Consider the following 12,113-nt stretch of genomic DNA (forward strand, 5'->3'; position numbering starts at 1 on the left):
TCAAGTAAATACGCATTATAAAAAATTACTCCAAAAGTTGTAATCAGATCTCGATGTAATTTAAATGTAATCACATGTTAAACATCGGCTTTCCATTAAATAAAAAAATATCAAAATCGGTACACCCAATAAAAAGCTATGCGGATTTTCGAATTTCCCTCGATTTCTCTGGGATCCCATCATCAGATCCTGGTTTCCTTATTATGATACCACACCACGGATATCTCCTTTCCAACAAAAAAGAATTATCAAAATCGGTTCATAAACGACGAAGTTATCCCCGAACATACATAAAAAATATATATATACGGTCGAATTGAGTAACCTCCTCCTTTTTTGAAGTTGGCTAAAAAGCTCCTTTAAGAGAAGAAAATTTCATTCATCATTAAAAATATTGGATCTAGAAGCATGATATTTTTACACAGGATTTCCTCGTATTTAGATTCCTCGTAGATAGTAGACCTTTAAAACTTTTTTTTATATAAACTAATTATGGCCTATAATAACATAGGGAGCGAAATAAATGAAAAAGACCTGTTTTAAAAAAATTAAATTGTATTTAAAAAAAATTCTTTTCATGAAAATCTTCGTTTCAAATTAATTAATGTGCGTAAGTTCCAGCGAAGAGCACGATGTCGTCGTTTAAGATCACGAACATGAAGGGTCGGTCCACCTTGAAGGGGATCGGCTTAGGAGGCTCAGAAAGGGATGACATTGGTACCGCGACTAAGCCTGAATAAAAAAGATGAATCAATAATAATAATAATCATTTACTTCTTGCACTAACGTACTACAAATAAAATAAAAAAATAGTTTGATGTCTATCTATATACATTAAATCGTTAGGTCATTGACTCATCACGAAATAAAAAACAGTAAAAGTAATAAGAGGGGGCAAACTATGAATATATGGATTTAACTTTTTGTACACTTTTGTTTCGTAAGGTTTACTCGAACACGACGAATTATGAACGACGTGTACGTGAATTTTATACATTACTTATAAATAATGTAATTAGCCTCTCGAGTCTAAAAGTGGGCTTGACAAAATTGTCTATTGTATTACATTTTATATCACACTGATTCTTCATTATATGATATAGTTTTATCTTTAACTGAGGTAGGGCACAGCAGGAATTTCCTGCTCAAAATATGGAGCAGCCCGACTGGGGTAGTACCTCGACCTTACAGAAGACCACAGCTAAATAATACTCTTTTCAAGCAGTATTGTGTTCCTGTTGGTGAGTAAGGTGACCAGAGCTCCTGGGGGGGATTGGGTATAGGGTCGGCAACGCGCTTGCGATGCTTCTGGTGTTGCAGGCGTCTATAAGCTACGGTAATCTCTTACCATCAGGTGAGCCGTACGCTTGTTTGCCGAACTAGTGACATAAAAAAAAATCACTACAAATTACAAAACAGAGATCCTTACTGAACTGAACAGACTTATGCGGTTTTGACAAGTGGATAGAGAGGCTTATGACAAATGTTTAGGCCTGTAATTTTTCAAGGTTATGTGTAAATTATTTAAAATATGCCGCTAATTGTTTACAATGTCAGAATAAATCCAGCCATGTTGTAGCTATATGTAATTAACATTAATATAATTTCGTAATGTCGACTAATGAAAATTAAGGGAAACTCAAAAGAATAACTGAAAGTTATAAGTACTCAAAGTATTTAAATGAAAAAAAAAATCGAGTAATACCTGTGAAGGCTCCAGCCGTTGCACCTTCCTCATCTACTTTGACGAAAGCCTCTTGTAAAGCTTCTGATACAACCACGCTGCTTTCTTTCACGATACCAGTTGACCCATTTTGGAATATACTCGACACGCCCACCTTAATAAAACCATAAAAAGATTATTTTTCAGCCTTCAGCCTCAGCATGTAATATCACACTGCTGGGTTTAGGCCTCTTTCCTCATGAAGGAGAAAAATGAAAGAGGAAAAGGATCAGGGCTTAATCCACTACGCTGACCCACGACGGGTTGGCAGATATATTACCAACTATGAGTAACGATCGCTATCAGGTGTACATGATAACAACCAGGACCGACGGCCTAACGTGCTCTCCGAGGCACGGTAGGGAGACTCACAAGACTGCACAAACACTAAGACCACGGCAAACATCTGTATCGCCAATACAAATGTTTGTGGTGTGCGGGGATCAAACGCGTACCCGCCAGCGCAACAGACACAAATTTTTTTAAATTTAAATGATTATTATGAATGCACCCGAATTTAAGTAAAACATTATTAATGCTTATAAAAGACTCCGTGTATATATATATAAATTTTTGTATCGCATACATTTTATTAAATTTGTAATTTATAAATTGATTGATTCATTAAATTATGAACAGAAATCAAAGTTCCATCTTTTACATTATTTCCACCTGGCACGTCTTAAGAGGCTAACAACAGACTAAGTTCAAGAATAGTTCACAATTTTACGACTCGCAATAGAATGTATGGAATGTTTATATACAAATTATCTATTTTAAATATAGAGAGGACTACAAAAAAGGTTGTTTTGATATATTTAAAATATCTTCTTTTCTTACATTCGGTAGAATATTGTTGAGATTTATTTTGGATCTGATTTCAAACTTAGGCATGTCTAAATCCAAGTCGGCTCCAGGAGGCGACATCCGGAAGACGTTTTCTAGGAGTCCCTTCTCAGAAGCCTTCTTCAGCACTTCTGGTAGACCATCAATGTCATTCGGTACCACAACGATCATGCGGAATTTCGTCTCCTTGTAAGGTAGCTCGATCATCTGTAATGAGGACAAATGTTTTATTTGAATTATAATTTTAATAATAATATAATGTTCAAAATTAGTGGGAGCTTTTCGTAAATTTTAAAAATCCAAAATTTCTTAAAATTTCACTTGTTTCCTATTGGAATATCCTAGAAGTAAAGCATACCTGAACGTCCATATCTTTGTCCTCATAGTAGAACAGTGACTGCTGCAGATGCATCATGGGTAGTTTGACAACCCTGGACCGATCCAAGTGGAAGTCCTTTCTTTTAGTTTCACTTGCGTTGAACGGCACATGCCAGTGACCCTGAGTACAGTATCAGAATCTAAGTCTTTACTTTATTCCTTTACAACACTTGTTCAGAAAGGTATATAAATATATCGCGAAAATATTTTAAAAGGATTAAGGAACATTACTTGGCAATTTTTAGTAAAGGCAACGAAAAGTTTCTTGTAAGCTGATACTTTTGTAAGCTTGTTCTGAAACTATCCCATATTATACCTACTCGTTCCCCACGTGCTCCACTGCGGGTTGGCCGGTATATCCCTACTATAAGTAACGATTACTATCAGGAGTTTGTGATAAATGGGGGGGGGGGGGGCACAAGGATAGCTATCCAAACAGAAAACAAATATTTGTACAAATACAAATATCCATCCTGAGCGGGAGTTGAACCCGCAAACCGGCGGTGTTTAGGCACCTACATGCACCACTACACCAGAGTATGTCCAGAGTGTGAGTATTATCCTTCACTACCGTTTATTTGTTGATTTACAAGCAGTTATTAACACTAAGGGCCGGTTTCTCGGGTTGTGGATAAAGTTAATCCTGCAGTTAAGTTACGAATAGACTTTACCAGCGGGAGGTAAAATGAGCAATTAGGACCCGTTTCTCCTTAATAATGACAACAACTTTTAGATTCACATTTGCAAATAGAAGGCAGCTTAACGTGGTCTCCAAGGCACGGTAGGGATACCGGCAAGGACAGACAATCAGATCGGAAAAAAATATTTGAATAAACATAAATATCTACTCCGAGCGGGAATCAGACCCATTATAGCAGAGTGGTCATCCCATATTAAGTAACTCTATTTTTTGGATAAATGGTTCTTTCTGGAAAACTCAACATCAAGGACTGAAGTACGATGAAGATGAAAATTGCATGAGTAATCTGTGAAATCCAGAACCGAAATCATAATCACAGAAAGATGTAGATACATCCATTAGTAAACAGTTCCTAGTAACAAAACACTTTATTAACCAGTCATTAAAAATTGATAATAGTTTAATCAATGTTTACATTTAAATAATTTATGTCAAACAGTAACAGCCAAATCAACAAAATTTTATCTGTTTACGTGGAAAAATCCACATGAGTCAATTATACTGTGATAGTAAGAGCAATGATGAAAACATTTGGTATACTTCCAGAGCCTTATCAAGATGTACGGACATAAACAATAATAATTTAATACAGTGTCAGTTATACAATATAGAAATTCGTATGACAGTAAAAAAAAAAAAAAAAAATACTGACACGAAAATATGATTGTCGAGTTAAAAAGACAACGTCGCGAGTTTTGACCAATCTGCAAAAGTCCGAAAACGTACGTTTCTTAAACTCCTACTTATATTATAAATGCAACAGTTTATGAAGACGGATGGGATTTTTGTTACTATTTCATGTAAAAATTACCGAACTGATTATAATAAAACTTGGTACTTAGATACCTAAAGATTCAGAAAAACACCCAGGCTACTTTTCCCCCCAACATTCCCAATAAATTGTAAATTACATGGGTAAAATCACGAGGGATAGTCGTACTAATAAAATGAATGCAGCCAGATGTTGAGTAAGTTATTTTGTCTATGTAACAAATATATATATATATATATATATATATATATATATATATATATATATATATATTTTTATACCTGGAAGAAGATCACGTTGAGAAGAGCGATCGCTGCAGCCGGGTCGATGTCAGATTCGGAAACAGGTTTGCTGATCATTCCCTTTGTCTTTTCGGACGACTGGAAATAAAGAGCTTATTAATAGTATCGTTTTTAATATATCTAATAATATGTACATTTTGTGCCTCATACTAGTCGTTTGATATATCACTGAATTTTCTATTTATTATTATTTTTTATTTTACTGTATAATTTTATCCACTAAATCTATTATATTATTAATTAGCAATCAGTTGTATAAAGTTATTTCCATCCGGAGATTTAAGTCTAATAATCAAACCCAATCGATGTTTCTTATTTACCAATTAAGAATTCTCCACGATTTTGCGGTTTCAAATGGATATATTTTAAACTGACGTGTTTAAAATACTAGTGACATCAAATAATATTAAAATTTTTGTTGTTTTCCTTCATTGTTAACCGTTTACCGGATACGAAGCCATATTATGGTTCCTCAAGTCCGGTATTTTTTGCTGTCACAGCGTAAAAATAATAACCAAAAATAACAAATACAACCAATCGATATCCTTGAATCTTCGTTAATAAAAAGATATATTTTTTTCTATTAATAATCTCAATGAATCATCATCAACTTTTAATTCTGTGCTTTCAAGTACCGTTTTCAAAAACGTTTTTCTACTAGAAAACGGTAAGTTAGAGTTATTTAAAAAAAAATTGAATTCCGTTGCTATTCTATTTTAAAATTATATTGGTTATTTCTATTAATGTTTTGAAGGATATTTTTCATGAAACTACATATAGTTTCGTATGCATTCGTACGTTGTACGAGATATGCAAGGCGTTTGATTGCTTTCAGAATTGATCTAACTCGCTTTTATACTACTAATAAGCATGTCAAACTTCTCGCTGGTGATGATTCTCAAAGTGATGACGAATGGAGTTTGAGAATAGGTAGATATACTTTTGTATTCTTTACGTTTTTGAAAATTCAGGACTTGGCACAAACGCAAACGAAGTCGTATACATTTTTTTTTCGTTTGTTACATTTTTATCCCCAATACAAGCTTAGAAAACCTTAACATATTTTTCATTTTGATTCTTTCATAATTCACGCAAAAAAAGGGCTAGGAACGAATTCAATTTTATATTAAAGGGTCGGTTACTGAAGTTTGTTTTAATCTTTATCAAATATATTTTCTTACGATGTAGCTATTAAGAACATTCTAAATTTACATAATTTCAGATAAAATTTAACAAATGTTTTTTTTTATACTGATTAATATTAAATAAATCCAGTCTCACCCAATTATTAATAATTTCGGCAGCACTTTTCGGTTCTGAAAAGTCGATACTGGACACTTCGCTACGGTATGATCTTGCTGTTTTAGAGAATTCATCATTCACAGTGAACTTGTCCGATACTAATACTTTGTTAGCAAGAGTCAGATAGCGTGGGTTCATTGCAGAGAACTTTTGACTTAGATAGCTATAGGAATCTGAAAGCTAAACGAAAAGATCAAGCTGATAACTACAGGAATATATAATTTTTCAGAATAATTTTGTTATTTGCTAGAATATTTTGAATCATCACATCAGCCTATCGCAATACACTGCTTGATGTAGGTCTCCCCTAGTTCACTAAAGAATATAGCCCTCTCTTTCCGTGTGTGTCGTAAGAGGCGACTAAGGGATAGCACAGTTCCACTACCACTTTGAAACTTAAAAAGCCAACCGATGGCGGAATACCACCCAACTGCTGGCTTTGAAATACACAGGCCGAAGACGGGCACCAGCGTCTTTGGTGCGACAAAGTCAGCCCTGCGGTCATCGACCCTGCACAGCGTGGTGACTATGGGCAACACAAATGAGTTCACGCCGTTTTTGGCGTGAACTTGTAGAGGCCTATGTCCAGCAGTGTACTGCGATTGGCTAACGATGATGATGATGATCGCAGAAAAACCGAGATGTTTGGTGTGAATATTTTTAAATTTCTTTATAATTCTGCTCTCATATACTCTGTTTATTTAACATTCAATTCTTCATGGCATACAAAAGACTATATATATATATACTTTTTTTTCTATGAATAGGTCGGCAAAACAAGCGTACGGCTCACCTGATGGTAAGCGATTACCGTAGTTTATAGACGCCTGAAACACCAGAAGTATCGCAAGTGCGTTGCCGACCCTCTTCCCAATTCCCCCAAGAGCTCTGGTCACCTTCCTCACCAACAGGAAAACAATACTACTTAAAAATAATATTATTTAGCTGTGGTCTTCTGTATGGTTGAGGTACTATTTCAGCCGGAATGCTCCATATTTTGAGCAGAAAATTACCTGATGTGCCCTAACTCAGTTAAAAACTACCGATAGTTTTATCTATAAATTTAACAGTAATCCGATTTGCATATCACGTCATGTGTACAAATGTGTGGGTTACTACATGATTATATTAACTCTCGATAAACAATACGATCTCACCTCTTTATAATCGTTAGAACCCAGTAGTCGCATGATCTCCTCTCGATTTTTTCCCTCAGATCCAGACCCGTACAGCGAGAGGAGGGTCAACACTCCTAGAGGAGATGTGATAACATTTTTGTTGGAGGATTTGTCATATATTTCCTGTGAATACATTTTTTTTTATTAGCAATCAGCTTTGAAACACCATATTATTGTGTAAAACCCACTAGTGTACAAGCGAGATCTTGGTCAAATTATTAAATCATTTTCGATGCATACCTTCAGAAGCTTCATAGAAGCAAGGTCAATAGTATCTCCAAGTGGCGTTCTTTTGTATTCTGGAAAAGTGAATTCAAACTGCGCCATGGTTGCGGCAATGGTAACTAAAACAAAAGTGAATAGCCATGTGAAACTACCAAAATGAGAAACATTACTCTAGCATAAAATAAAACTGGAAAAAGGGGTGGGTCAGTGACCTAGTCAGACTAGCGAGACGTCAAAGGTCAATATATTCAAAGAAATAAAAGTATTAACACTGTCTTGTCTTTGTAACACAAACTCACTTTTAGTTGATTAATAACTGGTTTCAAGAACAAAAAGGAATACAAACTAATAAGAATTAAAGGGGGGGGGCGTGTTTAATTCGTGTGTATTTATATGTATGTTACCTCACAACTTTTTACTGGGTGGACCCTTATACTTTTTTAATCGAAAAGTGATGCGTGTCATGTGGTCACATTTAAATTTTATCGAGATCTGATAACTACTTTTTGAGTAATCTTTGATAACGCGTAGTTACTTGGCTATTTTTTCGTCGATCTACGTTGTATTACATGTCGATGTAATTGAAGTCGGTTTTTTTCGTTTGCGAGCAAATACAATTATATATTATAACTAGCTGACCCCGCAAACGTTTTTTGCAATATATGTTATTAACCCCCTTAATCCCCCCTCCACCTTATAACTTAGAGGTACAAAAAATTACATGTTGGCCGATTCTTAGACCTACCAAAATGTCATAAAAATCTATCCACCCGTTTCGGAGGAGTATTTTAACTAACATTATGACACGAGAATTTTATATATAAGATTAACAGTTTCTTAATGAGTTTAGGTCTTTTAATTATTGATTTCTTTTTGTATACACACACATTATTACATATAATATATATCTCTTATATTTTATTATTTTAATCTACAATAAAATTTACTAATATTATTAATCAATTCTTACCTAGATACAGAAACTTTTAAGTTTCCATCTTTTTCCTTAAGATTAGAAACCACACAGTGTTTACTTTACGCGTTATCAGGAATATATTCTTAGTATAATTACGTAATTATATTAAATACAATTAGTAGATAATTATAATTCTATATAAGTTGTCCCATTCGCAACTTTACCACTAGACCCACGCGATTTTACCCGAGTTTAGTATCCATTCATTTAAAGCTATGATGTAAAGGGTTGACATAATATTCAAGTATGTTTATAATGTATGAATCAGACAAATTAATCAGTTGATTGGCAATTTGTGGTTAAAAATCGTTCATCGAACAGAATGTTATAATTCTGCACCGACTTCAAAAAAGGGAGTAGGTTCTCAATTCGTTATTTTTTATGTATGTTACCTCAGATTTTTCTACTGGGTGGACAGATTACGATGATTATTTTTTTAATCGAAAAGTGATGCTTGTCATATGGTCCCATTTAAATTAAATCGAGACCTGACAAGTACTTTTCGAGTAATATTTAATAACGCGTATTACTCGACTGTTTTTTCGTCACCCTACGTTGTATTATAACCTCATAACTTTTTACTAGGTGTACCGAATTTAAATTTTATTTTATTTTAATAGAAAGCTAATACTTGTCATGTAGTCCTGTGTAAATATCGAGATTTAACGAGTACTTTTGAGTAATCTTTGATGATGCATATTTACTTGACAATTTTTTCGTCTACCTACATTGTATTACTTGTCGAGGTGATTGCAGTCAGTTTTTTTTTCATTTGCGTGTAAACACAATTATTGAACTCATTTATGTACTTTATTTATTTTTAGGACTACTTCTTTTTAGCGCGACTTAATAAGTCAAACATTAATATGTTATGCTAATTTAAGTGTTTTGTGTTAAATTAATTCTAATACATTAAAAAGGGTATACAACATACACAAAGCTTAACTTGCATTGGCATTTTTTATTTGTATATAAAAGTTAAATCTTTATACATCGTCCAAACCATCAAATAAATTCGCCCTTCTTAATATTATAATATTATAGTTTATAGACATAGGTTTATTACCTTTTGTTAAATATTTTTAAAAATTTTAATAAAACAATTTAATTTTTTTTTAAAAGAATAAAAGATTCTGTAAACCATTAAAAAAAAGGTAGCACTACTTGACTGCGGTCTGCGAAGCTATTTAAAAATATGATAAAATATAAATCAGTTATTAAATTTTTCATACGTACCCACAAACAGTAGTAGTATTTGTTTCATGTTGGCGACTGATCACTGACGTTTGTCTCAGCCGCAACTCAAATCCCGACTGACTGCTTGACTAATGAGAGCACTGACCACAGTGTCAACAACACTAACAATAAGGCTAAGGACACACTACAGTTTTTTTTCGTCATTCGTATAATCGTTACCGAGACACCGTTGTAAGCATATACAGCAGTTAAAAGCCGCAAAACCGCTTGAATTAAGCTTTTAGTGCAATAATTACATTAGTATATTTCTAAGAAACAGAATAATTAATAAACAAACATTAAAGTACTTAAAAAGTTAAAAAAAGTTTAATATTTTTATGAAAATATTAAGTTTCACTAAAAACGGGGGCTAAGATCTAGATTAGGTAAAACCGAATTTCGGGACCGTGGGGGGATGGGGGAGGGGAGGGTGGGGAACACTACCCCTGGTACCACTATCACACCTCGGAACCCCATGGTTATGGAGATATCGATGGTTAAAGTTTTGAGGTTAGAAGAAGAATTGGTCATTTGTTAGTTAAGTGGCCTCCAATTTATGGGGTGAAATGGGGGTGGGAGGGTAAAGGGTGGTGGGGAGGGTGGGTTTTTTAGCCCCCCGTAGTGTGCGTTTCGCGTAAACCCCGTGGTTTCGAAGATATCGTGTTTGAAGTTTTAGGGTTAACTTTACGTGATTCAGAGATATTACAATACCTTAGAGCTCCGTGTCTGACTCCACCTTAACTCCGGTGCAGCGGGAAGTGCACTCATATGCTCCATTCACCAACTTTCACATTTTATTTTCGAACAAATTTACGTAAAAACGATCTCGATTGCAAGATCAACAAACGATACGAACTGACGCTTAACGACTGACAAATCGACATTTTTAAACAAAATAACGCGTCAGACATAATATTCTAATAAAATTAGTAACATTGCGTGCTAGAATATAGGTTTAGAAATTCGAAAAATACCCAAAACCGAATCGGAGCACCCCACTGTCCACGTGGTCTTGGTCTGTCCTACCTCTAGAGTGTTTTTTTTGTGCCGCGGAGGCGCGGAGGGAGGGCAGCCCTCGCCCGCCGTGCGAAAGCGCGCGAACGAATGCGTAGAGGAGCGGCTGAGGCTGGTCGCCTTCGGCGACCCCGCTGCGGAACGGAGCATGAGTGAGCGTGCTTTCGCACGCAAGGGCGGAAGGGCTGCACTTCCCGCAGCGCCGGAGCCAAGCGTTCCCTCTAACTTTCGAAATTCTTCTTCTAACCTCAAAACTTTAACCATGGATATCTCCATAACCATGGGGTTCCGAGGTGTGACAGTGGTACCAGGGGTAGCGTTCCCCACCCTCTCCCCCCCCATCCCCCCACGGTCCCGAAATTCGGTTTTACCTAATCTAAAGCTTTACCAAAACGGGCTTTTATTAGGTACCTACTATCGAATTATTTCACATGATTTTGCAACACGCCACGGGTAAAATATCAGTCTGTCTCAAAAAATACAATTGCGGTCGCATATTACGCGGCACATCATAATATAATAAGTTCTTTAACATAAAATATTGTTAATATAATTATTTCCTTACCATAATATAATACCTATAACATAAAACGCCGCGATAAAACGGTAGTGTAACCTCACCCTATAAAAGAAGAAATAAAAAATGTAAATAAGAAAAAAAAACTGGTTATATTAATTAACCCAGTGTTTATACTAGAACTTAACGTCCATAGATAATTAGTAGCAGTTGAAAGGTAATAAAACTTATGCGGCTTTAAAAGTATATTAACGACTCAAAAACTCAAAGATTTTTTTTATCATTAATAATTGTTTGCTCGTAAACGAATAAAAACCGACTTTAATTACATCGACAAATAATAAAACGTAGATAGACGAAAGCATAATAAAGTAAATACGCGTTATCCAAGTTTACTCGAAAAGTTGTATCTAATCAGATTTCGATTAAATTTAAATGGGACCACAATATAAGCAGCAGCTTTTGATTGAAACAAGAAACATCAAAATCGGTATTCCCAGTAAAAAGTTATGCGCTATAATACAACGTAGGTCGATAAAAAAAATTGTCAAGTAAATACGCATTATTAAATATAACTCGAAAAGTCCTAGTCAGATCTCAATGAAATTTAAACGGAACTGCAGATATAGATTTAGATAAAGAAAAATCATCGAAATCGGAAAACAGTCAAAAGTTTTTAGGTTACATACATAAAAAATAAATTAAAAAACGAGTGTGCTTTAGACCACACACAGAGAGAAAGAGAGAAAGAAAATGTGTACTCCCACCTCTCGCCCGATCACACTTTTCGTAACACTCTCGTCACGGGTTCATTACCTTACTCCTCAAACAGTGGCGTAGCGTACTTTTGATCTGTATTAAATTTAGTTAGGGGGCCCAAAAGAAGGGTAAAGATTTCTCACAAAAGAAACAAAAATGCTTGCATTAAATTAAAGTAAATATTT

At 34.8% G+C, this 12,113-nt stretch overlaps 1 protein-coding gene across 1 annotated transcript; it reads right to left on the reverse strand.

Annotated features, from left to right (window-relative positions):
• Positions 1-542: 542 nt before the first annotated feature.
• Positions 543-9,721, reverse strand: LOC123661559 (antichymotrypsin-1-like). Its single transcript, XM_045596516.1, has 9 exons — positions 9,639-9,721; positions 7,442-7,545; positions 7,181-7,324; positions 6,003-6,203; positions 4,701-4,799; positions 2,928-3,068; positions 2,564-2,776; positions 1,706-1,838; positions 543-732 (listed from the first exon to the last, which is right to left on the reverse strand). The coding sequence occupies exons 1-9, from the start codon at positions 9,664-9,666 to the stop codon at positions 602-604; spliced, it is 1,194 nt and encodes a 397-aa protein (XP_045452472.1). The 5' UTR covers positions 9,667-9,721; the 3' UTR covers positions 543-601.
• Positions 9,722-12,113: the final 2,392 nt, after the last annotated feature.

The sequence above is a fragment of the Melitaea cinxia genome, chromosome 17 (assembly GCF_905220565.1).
Source record: "Melitaea cinxia chromosome 17, ilMelCinx1.1, whole genome shotgun sequence".
Taxonomy (NCBI): Eukaryota; Metazoa; Arthropoda; class Insecta; order Lepidoptera; family Nymphalidae; genus Melitaea; species Melitaea cinxia.

Coding starts and splice junctions, on each gene's coding strand:
- LOC123661559 (XM_045596516.1), bottom strand. CDS start 9,666: ATGAAACAAATACTACTACTGTTTGTGG. Junction 4,800..6,002: donor CCGAAATTATTAATAATTGG/GTGAGACTGGAT, acceptor CTTTATTTCCAG/TCGTCCGAAAAGACAAAGGG. Junction 1,839..2,563: donor TCAACAATATTCTACCGAAT/GTAAGAAAAGAA, acceptor GGTTTTATTAAG/GTGGGCGTGTCGAGTATATT.